Source organism: Schistocerca gregaria, chromosome 4 (genome assembly GCF_023897955.1).
Source record: "Schistocerca gregaria isolate iqSchGreg1 chromosome 4, iqSchGreg1.2, whole genome shotgun sequence".
NCBI classification, from domain to species: Eukaryota; Metazoa; Arthropoda; class Insecta; order Orthoptera; family Acrididae; genus Schistocerca; species Schistocerca gregaria.
The window spans coordinates 486663927-486679949 of record NC_064923.1 but is presented as its reverse complement, the minus strand read 5'-3'; the positions used below and the strand labels follow the sequence as shown (position 1 = coordinate 486679949).

Here is a 16023-nt window from a genome sequence, read left to right as displayed (position 1 = left end):
GCATCAGATAGTGTCTTCGGGCGAATCCAGGTTCTGCCTGTTTGAAAATGATGGCCGCATTTTAGTTCGCCAGCAGGGGGAGCAGTATCACAGTGCCAGCATTCGCACAAGACACACAGTGCCAGTCCATGGCTTTATGGTATGGTGTATTATTGGGTACAGCCAAAAATCACAGTTGGAGCGTGCCCAGGGCACTGTGACCAGTGCGACCTACATTTTGTTGCTCAAATGTGTGTGAAATCTTATGGGACTTAAGTGGTAAGGTTGTCAGTCCCTAAGCTTACACACTACTTAACTTAAATTATCCTAAGGACAACACACACACCCATGCCGAAGACGACCTACTTGAATGGCATCCAGCGACCCGTAGCCATATCCTTCCTACACATTACTTTAGACGCCACTTTTCAACATGACAAAGCCGTCAACATTTTTCTCCACAAACACGTGCTTTCTTGGTGTCACAAGATGTCCGCCTCTAGGTCTAGCCTGCCAGACTTGTCGCCAATCGAAAATGTGTGGTACATAGTGAAACGACAGATGCAGTGCTATGACCCAATGCCAACCCCTACAAGTTATCACGGCCAATGGTGGACCCTGTGCCTCCTAGAAAACAGTACACTTGCTGAACAGAGGTAACTGAAATGGTAATCTGCGGACCTCACTAATGTACATACCCTGTGAATACGAACGTCCTATCTCTAGTCGTTCAAGGTGTTCTGCTTTTTTTTTTCAGAATATGATGGTATGTTGTATCCTTTCGTCTGTTACGTATATTGTTTTACTTTTAATTTTGTTAGGAGTAAGCCGCCAGTTACTGAAACATTTAGCTATAATTCACTAAGTATCGAGAATTTTATGAAAGAGTTCTACGGACTTGACCTCTCTAGAAACAACTACGTTGCGTTAGAAACGTCCAATAGAGGAAAACAGATGGTCTGCCAAGTCTTTTATCCACAGCAATATATGCCGTCGTGCTATGGAGGACCAGAAGATTGTCAGAATGTAATATGTGACACATAATCTAACTTGGAAAGCAAATTTTTTCAACGGCAAGTTTCTAATTTTCAAGTTCCTTGCACCAATATAAAACGTGAAGGAACTGCCATTACTACAAAATATTTACAACATATCTACTCCTATAGTCGATCTGATACGTCCTTGCGCTTAGAAAAGAAGCCACCGCTGTTTTACAGAGATGTTATGAAATATTTGTAGAGTGAACGCAGTAACCACAGGTTTCCACGTGCGTATTGGACATATTGACTTGGCCATTTCAAGTTTAAGTTGGCAGTCAATCAACTCTACTGAAATGGCTGTGTATCCATTTCATGGATATAAAATGTGATATTTATAAGCAAAAAGAAGTAATAGGGTGGCTGCCAGGTTGTATTGGGCTAAGTACTTACACAAAGATAGCCAACGTACGAGTCACTAACACTGCTCCGAAGATTGAACCAATGCTACTGAAAAGCATCCGTCAAGCAGGACTGTGAAACATTCAACTTGAAAGAAACAATCCTTTTCCGCATAAATGCGAAGTCTTTCATCAACACTCAGGAAAACACCAACTGCACCAGTACGAAAAAATGCCACATGTGTAGCAAGTACACGACTGTTATTCACAGGAACAGCATTGTTCTGCTCTTCCGATTCTGGATCTCGGTTTTGTTGACCGAATGAGTTCTGAAGCATTGTTGGTCCGTCCTTGCTTTTCTGCTTACGTAGCTGTACATTTTCTAGATGAAGAATGTTAGAAGAGATAATCTCCTCAAAAGCAGAAATATTGTGTAATCCCACTTCGTTGGAAGATATCCCACTAGATCTTATTGGACCTATGTGATTACATCATTATGGAGCCCCAACTCATTCCACCTGACTTTAGTTACATTGCTCATAAACATCTGTGTCAGACGATAGCTGAAAAAGTTTTGTTCTTCCACATGCACAGCTCGATTACAGCAGGAATGCTGTCCAAGAATGGGGTAGTATTTTGCAGCAAAGTTTCCACCAACTTAAGAACAGCATGCCAATGAAAATCGAGGCATATTACAATGCATGGGAAGGATGGTAGAGAATGTTAACGAGTAGGAAATTTGGAAATTTGTGCTTAGGTCTTATGGGACCAAACTGCTGAGGTCATTGGTTCCTAAGCTTACGCACTACTTAAGATAACTTAAACTAACTTACGCTAAGGACAACACACACAACACCCATGCCCGAGGGCCGAGGGAGGACTCGTACCTCCCAGGGGGGGGGGGGGGGGTGACGGGGGGGGGGGGGACCGCGCGCGGACCGTGACAAGGCGCCCTAGTCCACACGGCTTAACGAGTAGAAGAATTGGATTCTACAGATTTGCAAAGATGTGTACTTTACTACAGACTTTTATTTGACTATTTCTTTACTTTTATTTCACAGTAAAATTATTTCTTTAATTTCAGAAGCCTTATTATTTCATTCCGGGCAAAGGCCTTGCCGCAGTGGATACTCCGGTTCCCATCAGGTCACCGAAGTTAAACGCTGTCGGGCTTGGCCGGCGTTTGGATGGGTGACCATCCGGGCCGCCATGCCCTGTTGCCATTTTTCGGGGTGCACTCTACGTCGTGGTGCCAATTGAGGAGCTACTCGACCGAATAGTAGCGGCTCCGCTCAAAGAAAAGCATCATAACGACCGGGAGAGCGGTGTGCTGACCAGATGCCCCTCCTATCCGCATCCTCAGCTGAGGATGATACGGCGGTCGGATGGTCCTGATGGGCCACTTGTGGCCTGAAGACGCAGTGCTATTATTTCATTCCCACCTCCCCTTGAATCTAGGTCCATGCATCTTCACAAATATGCATGCGGTTGTAAAGTTTCTTTGAGCAATTTGTTTATTTGACATTGGTGCTTTCTGTTGCCTTCTGCGTAGAAGACATTGTACCTTTTTTGTCACTGAACTTCAGCAGAAATATTACATTTAAAATCATTTCACTTCCTTTGACATCAACACCAAAAGCAGTACTACACATTCACCTATGTTACACACATACTAAAATTGAATTGTAGATGTAGAATAAGACGTGATAAGGGATTATGATGTACATAATAGCGACAATGGAGAGTACCGAGGGTGTAGAATCAAATAAAGAGCCAGATTGTAAGACATTTAGACTGACCCTTTCTACTATTAAACAAATTCAGCGTTGTCATGAGACTATTAAAATCACAGAGATCCGAGTGTCCTGCCTAGAATTAACGAGTCGCTGATGACGATGTTATCGGTGCAGTTCCAGAGTTGGAAGGCTTTCAGCGTGCGCTCCATGTCCCGTGTTGTTGGGTCGTAATGACTTCCCCACGCCGATTATGAAGGCACTTGGGTCTCGGCTTTGTAGACGTTCTCGTTAGCCCGAAATAAACCTTGTGTCGCCTGTTTCAGACGAGCTGCGGATCGTGAAGGACGGCCAGTACGGCGCCGAGAACCCTGAAGTGGAGGGCGGATGGGACGGCATGGTGGGAGAGCTCGTCCGGAAGGTAAGGCAGTCTCCCGACATTGTGCGCTCCAACATAGATTGTGTTCCGTGCACTTCTTACTGTTCTTGTCTTCACTGCTGTCTTCTGCTCAAGCTTACACAGTGCTGGACATTAAAGTTGCTGTAACATGAAGGCGACGCACAACAAACACTCAATAGGCATGAAGTGTTGCTACAAACATGTATATGAAAACACGTCATCACCGATTTTGTCGATATTTATGGTATATTGAGGGTTTGGCCAGAGATAAAAGTGACAGAAGAGGTAACGCCAAACGTTAAGAGAAAAGTTAACATTTCTGGTGGATGTGGGGGAGACACGGACCGTTTATGTTAGCGAAGTTCGCAGGCAGCGGTTGGCGCAGCGGAAAGAGAATAGAACAGTAATCCGCGAGTCCCTGGTTGGCCACCTTCTGAAAAACGATTTTAATTTTGATTTTGACGTTACTTACAGTGCAAACAAATCGAAACACTGCTCAAAATATTATGTTCATTAATATTTACATAAAAGATATGAAAAGCAAAGTTAAAGCAAAATCTAGGACTGCAAATATATTTCCAAGGTAGGGATTGTAAGGCACACACGAGAACTACTTGTATAAAATTAAATACATTTATTATTTTACAAGCGATGATTTACTCGTGCTGGGGTGTTACTCATCGAAAAAACAGAAGAAATAGTAAATTTTTCAGCATTTTGCACACATAATAAATGCCGCATTTTTAGAATTAAACGGTTGATTTAATGTTTCTTCACAAAAGCTATTATCTGACGGTGTTCTCACAATATTCTTGAAAAACTCGCGTTTGTCGATCTAGAGCTAGCAAGCGACTGAGCTCCATAATTGTAATCTGGTACACAAAGGCAGATGCGCCGATCTTACCTGCAGCGGAATCCTACCGTTGGCGTGCAGTTGCCAGGGGTCTCACTTAGGTCAAAATGAAACTAGCGGAATACGAAACCCTGCAAGTATTAATTAAAATGCCTTCTAGGAAAGTTTTTTGCAGTATTCTCGTTGGCACGTTAGTACGATTGTTTCTTGAAAATTCATTTTCAAACCAAAATTTTTCTGTACATGTGCTTTTTATGTCTTTTATGAAAATATTTATAAAGTCAGTATATAGAGCATTATTTTGGCTTATTTGCAGGGTAATTAAATTAAAAATTGGACATAAAAAATCTGGAATCTTTGCTAACATAAATTGCTCATGCCTCATCCGACCCACGCCATAAATGAAATTTTTTGTTGAAGATTTGCCATCAGCAGCTCCCAATTCTGTCACATTCATTTCCGGCCATGCTCAGCACATTTCATAAATTTGGACGAAATCGGTGATGATTCGCACGTTCGGTCCCATTGTCAGTCCAATCACAGGAATTATGTAAATGTAACGCCATCTACATTCTGTACGTAAGAGAAGATTATGCAGCGCGTTTTTCATTCATAAATTGCACATTACTATTGGTCGTCCGTGCGAGGATCGTGTTATCAGTCGTGTAAGACTGAGAAACTTCACAGAGCCTAAGGTTTATCGCTCTGCGATATTGCTGCTTGCGTTTGTTAGGATCCCGTGATTACCAAGCGAATATTTATTTATTTATTTAACAGTATCTGAACGATAGACTGGGGCAGAAAAGGTTTTACTCTGATGGGAACAGGTCTTATGCCTACAAATACCCCGTCGGAGGTTCGAGTCCTACCTTGGGTTTGGGTGTGTGTGTTGTCCTTAGCGTAAGTTAGTTTAAGTTAGATTAAGTAGTGTAAAAGCTAGGAACCGACGACCTCAGCAGTATGGCCCCAAAGAACTTACCACACATTTCCAATTCTTCTGCCTAGTTGTTGAGACAGGAGCGTTAAGGGATAGTATTCATTGACAAGACACTAGAGAAAACAGAGGGTTTGGATATCTGCACTTGTCTGCACACAGCCACGATAGCTGTGCATACGAAAGTGAAATATGATCAAATACTCGAACATCACAAATGTAACGAACACAGGTATTCATAATCAGTCCTAGGTGGCGTGAACTTAAATGAGGAAGTCCTTGCAGGGTAACAGTGCCTTAATCAATAACTGGAACTAAAAGTGTTTGTAGAAGTTTATTCCTGTTCCTTCACGTTCCCAAAGTAGATACTTTTCACTACCAACAATAAGTGCACCAGCCAATCTCAGTAGTATTTCTGTAGCTTTTGATATTGACCTGTGGTCTGGGGATAGCATCTTAGGCCAATAATCAAATCTAATTGTGATCTGAGACTATATCAGCTACTCGGAATGCTTTACAACTCAGTATCAGAGTTAGGAATCTCTATGACGTCAGGGAGCTGGAATATTCCCGTATCTCCTGGTATTTCCCAAATTCACTTGGTCTTCTTAGACTTTTTGAACAATACATTAATTATTATTATGTAACATTTATTGCAGAACTCAGTTAGTCTTCCTCCTCCTTTATTTCTGCTACCGAGCCCGTATTCCCGCGTAGCTCAAATGGTTCAAATGGCTCTGAACACTATGGGACTTAACATCTATGGTCATCAGTCCCCTAGAACTTAGAACTACTTAAACCTAACTAACCTAAGGACATCACACAACACCCAGTCATCACGAGGCAGAGAAATTCCCTGACCCCGCCGGGAATCGAACCCGGGAACCTGGGCGTGGGAGCGAAAACGCTACCGCACTACCACGAGCTGCGGACCCCGCGTAGCTCTGTACTATTTTCCTCCCCTACAATCTCGTTCGACTCCCCCACGACTACTGCACTATATTTCCCTTTACATACTGAACTACCGGTTCAGTATACTGATATACTTCCCCTATTTCTCTTCTGCTTGTGAAGCTGGAGTGCATACCTGAACTGTTGTTGTTGGCTGTGGTTTCCCGTAGATTCTGTTAAGAGGCTGTACTGTTCATAATAAACCACTGGCTGTCTATTCGTACTGGGTTCCAGGTATAACAGATAAGTGATGCGGATACCGTTAAGTGCCAAGGTGGTTTGTCCTGCTTCGAGATGGTGTAATGGGGGAATGGTTATCGTTATACCAGTAACACGGCGAATTCGGAATCAGATGAACTCAGGTAGTAACAATGTTCTTTATTCTGCAAGTCGTCTGTACAGAGGATGTTGGTGGCGTCTTGGTGACGTGTGTAGTCACCACAGTCAGCGGTGACCATCAAGCACAGCGGCGTGCTCGGCGCACCTCAGTGCAAGTACGTCAGGCAGGAGTGGTGTCTCAGTGGATGAACAGCGGCTGGTGCGAACTTACAGTTACAACGCTGCTGTCAGGTGTTCGACTGTCTGGAGCGTATCTGGATGACCACCCACTACCAACAGTTGGACAGGAACGTGTGTGCATAGCGTGCTCGGCTCACCTCAGTGCAAGTACGTCAGGCAGGAGTGGTGTCTCAGTGGAAGAACAGCGGCTGGTGCGAACTTACAGTTACAACGCTGCTGTCAGGTGTTCGACTGTCTGGAGCGTATCTGGATGACCACCCACTACCAACAGTTGGACAGGAACGTGTGTGCACAGCGTGCTCGGCTCACCTCAGTGCAGGTACGTCAGGCAGGAGTGGTGTCTTAGTGGAAGAACAGCGACTGGTGCGAACTTACAGTTACAACGCTGCTGTCAGGTGTTCGACTGTCTGGAGCGTATGTGGATGACCACCCACTACCAACAGTTGGACAGGAACGTGTGTGCACAGCGTGCTCGGCTCACCTCAGTGCAAGTACGTCAGGCAGGAGTGGTGTCTCAGTGGAAGAACAGCGGCTGGTGCGAACTTACAGTTACAAGGCTGCTGTCAGGTGTTCGACTGTCTGGAGCGTATCTGGATGACCGCCCACTACCAACAGTTGGACAGGAACGTGTGTGCACAGCGTGCTCGGCTCACCTCAGTGCAGCTACGTCAGGCAGGAGTGGTGTCTCAGTGGAAGAACAGCGGCTGGTGCGAACTTACAGTTACAACGCTGCTGTCAGGTGTTCGACTGTCTGGAGCGTATGTGGATGACCACCCACTACCAACAGTTGGACAGGAACGTGTGTGCACAGCGTGCTCGGCTCACCTCAGTGCAAGTACGTCAGGCAGGAGTGGTGTCTCAGTGGAAGAACAGCGGCTGGTGGAAACTTACAGTTACAAGGCTGCTGTCAGGTGTTCGACTGTCTGGAGCGTATCTGGATGACCGCCCACTACCAACAGTTGGACAGGAACGTGTGTGCACAGCTGCCGAATTCACACCCTCTTCGAGGCCCCCACAGGACCAAAAGACGAAATGCTAGAGGAGGTCCTCTCTTGGTCGCATAGGCTTGAGACTCAGGGCCATCAGATACAGTAGTGACTCGCAAATCAGTGACTCACTGGTGGCGCTGCTAGACGTAGTTGTAGCTGCTTCGCTCACATGGGAAAGAAAACTGGTGTGGAGAATGACACACTGTCGGCTGTAGTCAAAGACAAGGTGTTGCTACGGTATGAGTGGAGAGTATTTTCACCCGCTCTGCACAACTGCGTCACGCAGGTGACCACGGTAGAGCGCCGTTACGCCTCGGCGAGTGGATGTTCAGTCCACTACTGTGGCGTACTGGTATCTTGCACCATGCTGTGCCAGGAAGTTTCTAGCAACCAGTAGCAGGATTTCTTAGGTAGCTCACCTGCCCGCCACGGTTTTCGAACACCTGAAACATGGGTCACATCCCATCTACTACTGTAACTTCGAATAAGAATCATCAATAATGGCGGTGCAGTTCTTCTAATATAAGAAGTCTTGTCAAACCAAAGACCTTTCCCCAGAGGGCATAAGAGCAGACAGTGATTCGGGGGACTTCCTTGACCTTGGGGTTGGAAAATGTCACTAAAAGGTGGAAACATTGACAGTGGTCAATGGTACGAGGATGAGAAAGGCAATAGAAACCTGTGCATGAAAAACACACGTGTTGCGGTGGAGCCGCAGGACTTGTGGCTTGTATGAAAAAGTTAGATGATGACCTCTCCAATGGCTACACATTCCGAATTTGCTCCCGAACCGGATTTGTTAGAGTAACTGCCAATGGGTGGCTTAACCATGATAAAAACTTGAATAACGAACATTTTAAAAATCGGAGCGTCGAATGTAAAAGGTTTGAGCGTCCTAGAGGAGCTGGAAAATCTGTAAATGGAAATGCAAAAGCTGAGGCTAGATACAGTGGGAGTCAGTGAAGTGAAATAGAACGAAGGGAGGAAGGGTTTCTGGTCAGATGAATATATGGTAATATCAACGGGAACAGAAAATCATATACCAAGAGTAGAATTTGTTATGAAAGGTAGGGTAGAGAATGGGTCACTATCAACGGTACAGTTCTTAACAGAATCGACAGGAAACTAAAGCCGACAGCCGGCCGCGGTGGTCTAGCGGTTCAGGCGCTCAGTCCGGAACCGCGGGACTGCTACGGTCGCAGGTTCGAATCCTGCCTCGGGCATGGATGTGTGTGATGTCCTTAGGTTAGTTAGGTTTCAGTAGTTCTAAGTTCTGGGGGACTGATGACCACAGATGTTAGGTCTAATAGTGCTGAGAGCCATTTTTGAACTGAAGCCGACAACAACTGCTCAGGTATACAACCAATTCCACAAGGAGAATTACAAGAAGAGAAAGTGTATGAGTATACTGAACGGGTAACTAAGTATGTATAGACTCATATAATCTAATAGTTATGAGGGAGTGAAAGGAGGTCGGAGGCGAAAGAATAGCATACAGAGTTACGAGGGAATATGGATTCGGTAGCAAAAATAAGGGAGGAATAAGACTAACAAAGTTATGCAATAAATATCAGATAGTAACGGCTAATGCACTGTTCAAAAACTCCAAGAGGAGGAGGTGTATTTCGGAAATGCCCGGAGATGCGGGAAGATTCCAGCTGGATTACGTTATACACAGATATCGAGAAATCAGATACTGGACTGCAAAGCGTTTCAGGAGCTGATATAAGCTTATATCTCAGGTAGTAATGATGATGACTAGACTGAAGTTTGAGAAGATCGTTCAGAGAATCAATGCGGAAAGAAATGACAATCTGAAATACTGAAGAACAATAACATGCATTTGAAGTTTTCTAATGATACATATGCTGCGATAGTAAATACGTAATAAGCAGTGCAGTGTAAGTACAAAAATGTTGATCGAAAGACAGGTATACTGCAAAATAAGTCTCTTACGAATGAAATAAATAGAAAGCGTATGAAACCAAGGCGAAATGGCTGCAACAAAAATGTGACGAAGTCGAAAAAATTGGTGGTGGATGCCTCTTTTAACATATCGAAAAATCAGAACAGCGTTCGTTGAAATTAAAAGGAAGGGCGTCAATATTGATAGTGTAATAGGAATATTACTGTTAAAGGCAGACGATAGAGCGAATCGGTATATGAGGACGAAGAGGTTGCGATGACGTGATGGAAGAAGAAGTGGGAGTTGATACGGAAGGCAGAGCGGATCCCGTATAAGAATTTACCCGAGCTTTTGAAGGCTTGAGATCATGTAAGGCACAAGGGCACATAGAATTCTTTTAGAATTAACAAATGCACGACTGTCCAAGTTCGTATATATAACCTATAAGACTGGAGACACAGCAAAAGACTTTCGGAAACGTGCACAAAGCCCTGACGATAGCAGAGACAGATACTAGTGAGATCTCTGACATAAGCAGCATACACTCTTGCATCCAAGTGACTAACAAGACTGATACAGGTATACGGAAGAACGAAAAAGGAATAAAGGGTTATTTAAATGACTTGATATTCGCCATCAGCTGTACTATTTACTACACTATCCACTATTGCAATTCCGAATTTTCGTCATTACCAAGTGGTTACAAATGCTGTAAAGAAGGTAGCAGTCATCATTAATAAAAGGAATAAAAACTTGGTGAGCCTTTGAGGCTCGTATCAGCCATTGTCACATATACAATAGGACAGTGGGTATTATCGTAAACAACACCATCGATGGAGAATATGAAATCTTTTTAAATACTACAAGACTGTGATCCTACAAAATACGTAACTGCATAAAGGCGAGGATGTGTTAGATGACGATAAATGTGGATTTAGGAAAGGCATGCCCCAGAGAGGCACTTTGACACTGCAATAGATGACAGAAGAAAGATTCAAGAAAAGTCAAGCGAGCTTTGTAGGAGTTGTCAACGTAGAAAAAGTATTCGACGGTGAAAATATTACAAAATGTTCTAAATTCTGATATGAATAGGAGAAAGTTGCAGGGAAAGACGGGTAGCATGATATATGTACAAGAACCAAAAGGTAACAATAAGAATGGAAGACAAAGAACGAAGTTCTCGGATTAAAAAGGGTATAAGACAAGGTTGCAGTCCTTGACTGCTATTGTTCAAACTAGACTGGCCACTCAATTTAATTTGACTACTTGCAAACCCCTGAGTAAACACATTTAGCACCACTCACCGCAGCGAGCCGTGCAGGAAGAGCGTCAGTGAGGTTCTGGAAGGCACCGGCGGGGATACGGAGCCATGCAGATAACAGTGCTGTGGCCAGCCGCACTAAGTTTCTCGTTTGAGGATCCATAGCGCGGACAGCCCAAACATGGCAGTCCCACACATTCTCTATTAGGTTTAAATCCGGAGGGTTTGGTGACTGGAGGAGTACCGTAAACTCATTCTGGTGCTCTTCAAATCACGCAGTTACACTGCGTGCTGTATAACAGGTTGCAATGTATTGCTAGTATATGCCATCGTGCCAAGATAAAACTAACAGCATTTAGGAACGGACATGATCCCCAAGGATAGATGCACATTTGTGTTGATCCATTGCGCTTTCCAGAATGGCGAGATAATCCAGGGAAAGCCACTGAATTCTTCCCCTGACCATAACGCTTCGTCCTCCAGCACGGACACTTAGTTTGCAGACATTTCAAGCCGTACACGTCAACGGCCATTTGTCCGATGGAGCATAAAACTTAAATCATCTGAAGAGGCCACCTGTCATCACTCACTGGACGTACAGTTGCGGTATTGGAGTAAAAAATCCTACCTTGGTTGTCTATGAACAGAAGTCACCATGCCCATGAAGCGGGCGTCTGCTGCGGAGGCAACGGTGGTCGTAGCCCCTTGGTTTATCTGGGCGGTCAGTAGCTCAAAAATTGCGCGTCCATTCGCCCGTACACATCTCCGCAGCAGTCGTTCACTCCTGCCCGTGGTGCAAGATGACTGCCTTGGCGCCAGGTTTGGCTAGTGCCATTTTGCCATGCACGGTATAGTTTAACCACGACTGCAGATGAACAGTTTATAAACCAAGCCGTTTCGGAAATGCTTCGATCCTCAGCCTGAAAGCCAATCAACACGTCCTCTCGGTAGTCTGGTAAATCGTTCCGTTTCCGGATCGACTGCACTGCTTTCCTCGTCCCTGCGACACGGTTTATGTAGGTCCGCTGGTGGTACTGCCACCGGCATTCTGCGGGTGTTTGTTTCACGTCGACGTCGAAGCGTTGGTCACTTAAAGTGACTGAACGTAGTACATACCGGGTGATCAAAAAGTCAGTATTAATTTGAATAATGTAGATAGAGAGGTGCAAATTGACACACATGCTTGGAATGACATGGGGTTTTATTAGAACAAAAAAAAGTTCACAAAATGTCCGACAGATGGCGCTTCATATGATAAGAATAGCAATAATTATCATAACAAAGTAAGACAAAGCAAAGATGATGTTCTTTGCACGAAATGCTCAATATGTCCACCATCATTCCTCTAGCTGTAGTCGAGGAATAATATTGTGAACAGCACTGTAAAGCATGTCCGGAGATATGGTGAGGCATTGGCGTCGGATGTTGTCTTTCAGCATCCCTACAGATGTCGGTCGATCACGGTACACTTGCGACTTCAAGTAACCCCAAAGCCAATAATCGCACGGACTAAGGTCTGCGGACCTGGGAGGCCAAGCATGACGAAAGTGGTGGCTAAGCACACGATCACCACCAAACGACGCGCGCGCAATATGGAAAGGAGCGCCATACTGCATAAACATCGTACGTTCCAGCAGACGTTTATCAGCCAGGCTGGGGATGATGCGATTCTGTAACATATCGGCGTACCTCTCACCCGTCACGGTAGCATTTACAAAACCAGAATCACCCATTTCCTCGAAGACAAAAGGCCCGATAACGGTAGATGTGGTAAATCCAACCCATACCGTGACTTTCTGGTCGTGGAATGGAGTTTCCACGGCAGTTCTAGGATTTTCGGTAGCCCAAATTCTGCAGTTGTGGGCGTTGACAGACACTCGGAGCGTGAAATGAACTTCGTCGGGCCACAACACGTTACTCAACCAATCGTCATCTTCCGCCAGCTTTTGAAACGCCAACACCGCAAATGCCCTCCGCTTCACTAAATCGCCAAGTAACAGTTCATGATGCCGATGGATTTTGTACGGATAGCATCGGAGGGTACGTCTAAGTGCCAACCAAATATTAGTGTATGGAATGCCGGTGCTACGTGCGACTGCATGAGCGCTGTCTTCCCCGTGCATAGACGAACCCGCTACAGTCTCAATTTCTTCCTGAACTGTCTCAGCAGCATTACGCCTTGTGATCGGTCGGCCACTACGAGGTCTATCGTCTAAACAACCCATGGCTTCGAATTTCGAAACCATTCTAGCCAAAACGGCATTTGTGAACGGACCTTTACCCGTTCGAATCCCCTTCCTATGGCGATAGGATCGTAACGCTGAACTAGCCCATTACCCATTCTGATAATACAGCTTCACTAAAAGCGCCTTTTCAACATGCTGTGACTAGTGGCCCATCTGATTCTCTCTCTCATTACATCTCATTTTATACACGATTTTCATGTCCAGTCACTTGCGCTTTGCTGTCCAGCGCCATCTGTCGGACACTTTGTGAACTTTTTTTTGTTCTAATATAACCCCATGTCATTCGAAGCATGTGTGTCCATTTTTACCTCTCTATCTACATTATTCCGTGGTTTATTAAGTTTTCAAATTTATACTGACTTTTTGATCACCCGGTATTTATGAAGCAAACACAGAAATAAATGGAAGATTCAAGAGTGGGATAAAAACTCAGACTGAAAGGATATCCGTGATAATATTCGATGACATCATTGCCATCATAAGTAAGGTGAAGAACAATTACAAGATCTGCTGAAGGAAATGAACCATCTAATGTGGATAGAATGTGGACTGAGAGTAAACTGAAGAAAGACGAAAGTGATGAGATTAGCAGAGACGAATTAGCAATAAAATTAACATGAAAATTGAGGACCACAAACTAGACTAAGGTAAGGAATTTTGCTGCCTTGGAACCAAACTGACAAGGGACGAAGTGAAAAGTTTACGAGAACTAAAGCAGCACGAGCCACGGGGACCTATCTCGGCAAAAGAAGACCTCTAGTATCAGACATCGGCGTTTGCGGAAAATATTCTTGAGAATGTACGTTTGTACCACAGAATTCTACGGTACTGAACGTGGACGGTAGGAAAACGGAAATGCAAGAGAACTGAGGTATTTGAGTCGTGGTACTGTTTGAGGATGTTGAAAATTAAGAGGATGGATTAAGAAAGAATGAGGAGGTTCTCCGCGGAATCGGCGAATAAAGGAACGTGTGGAAAACCCCTACAAGAGGAAGGGACGAGAAGGTAGGACATGTGTTAGCAAGTCAGAGAATAACTTCCAAACTACGGAGGGCAAAATCTGAATTGTAAGACAGAGATTTTAATACATCCAACTAATCACTTATGACGTAGCATGGAAGATCTATTCTGAGATGAAGAGATTGATACAGGGCTGAAAATTTTTGCACTTCATCAAAAGATATAGTTACTCCTAAACAGGAACTGCTGTGAAAAGCTAAAGCACGACGACCGTTCTCTATGTCCGCCCGAGATCACTGAGGTACAGTTCGCAACGGCACCGGTTATGTTTGTGTTGTCAAAGTTTGTTTTCCAATACATGTTCAGTAACATATATTTCATACATAATTGTTCCGATGTTTACAACTGCTCGTGCTAACACTGTGCCTTTATTTTGAACATTTGGGAGACTAGATAGCCATCGTGGAGTGACTAAACGTGGAATAAAATGTTGTTTGGTATCAGACGGAAGAAAGAAATCACAAGAAGAACTATCGGCATCTAGTTTTCACTAAATTATTTGTTTTGTATTGTTACCAGCCATATTACTTGTTTATTTATTTAATGCATTGTTATGAGATTAGAGCACAATTATTTTTCATCATTATGTTTATTTATTCATCTATACAACAACAAAATTAGTAACATAAGCTACGATTAAGTGCTTCATAACTTACAAACTGTAACCAATGTAAGCTTGACTCAGTGTTTTTTGTGAGATAAATGGAGTGGTATTGGAGTAGGTTTGTCACACAGGACGGGAGGAGGGGGAGGGGGGAGGGGGGGAGGGAGCGAGCGCTGGGACCAGGGGTTGTGATAGGACAGGAAGGCCATAACGTACAATCATTTGTTTTGTTGTTTGTGGAACTGCCTCTGTTGAACTCATGACGACTTTTGACCTCAGATGGTAGGCTGCACTGATTATTTAGCGTTCTCTCTGCGTAACATTTCTGCGTTCAAATTTAATTTGTCGTGAATGTTTAATTTGTTTCCACTACACTACATTACAGGATTGTATATAACATTATAAGCACTGAACATTGGGCAGTAATTGGGTTGCTGCATTACTTCCTGATATTCATTGCATGACTCGGTTTGTAAACTGTACATAAAGAGTCACAATATTACTCAAATATGGTGGAAATGTAGTTTACATCAGGATATGGATTATGGAATCGGTCATTGTCGATTTTTGCGGTGATGAAAGGTAGACAGCTAAATGTTTCCTGCTGGTGAGAAAAACGTTTTCATTAGTTAGTGCCTTACAGTAACTTATAAAATTTGAGATTTAATCAATACTTGATGTTATACCTAAATTTACCTTTGTCCACACACACGCATTTAGCAGAATGATACACTGTGCAAACGTGTCTCTATAATGTGGAAGATCCTGTATGGCGAGAAGTGTCTTATTTTACAGCAAAAGCATTTCTTCAGGTTCATCCTCACAAGTCAGCTAGAGTGTAATTAATTCTTGGTCATGGCTCACCTGCACAAACAGAAGGTAGGGACATTTCTCGTGTTTGTCGACCACTGCACAGTTTGAAAATGATAAGAGGAAGAACATTGCTTACCACTATGAACTTTACTCAGAGATATCAGGACGATGAGTTGTACGAATTGAAAAGAGAATATGATGACTATTTTTTTTAAATTAGACTCTTGATGGCAAAACGTCAGCTTTCATTTCAAGACAATATTATTTTCAGTCACAATCGCAAACAAATTCGACAAGTATGATCTATTTCGATGATTTTTTTCCCTCAAACGATAGCCGGCCTGACTGTTGCTCTGTACCGGTCAAAAGACTTCGTTATTTATAGTTTGACAAAGCTGAACATACCTCTGCCTTTTAGCTTCTAAGCATGTTATGAT

At 43.7% G+C, this 16023-nt stretch overlaps 1 protein-coding gene across 2 annotated transcripts in view; it reads left to right on the top strand.

The window, feature by feature from the left end:
* The window catches only part of LOC126267265 (glutamate receptor 1-like), a 1125091-nt gene that overhangs the window by 970658 nt on the left and 138410 nt on the right, over nucleotides 1-16023 (top strand). For both annotated transcript variants that reach the window (XM_049972331.1, XM_049972330.1), the window contains exon 12: nucleotides 3417-3511. In XM_049972331.1, the coding sequence (XP_049828288.1) occupies nucleotides 3417-3511 (95 nt within the window). The remainder of the gene's footprint in view (nucleotides 1-3416; nucleotides 3512-16023) is intronic.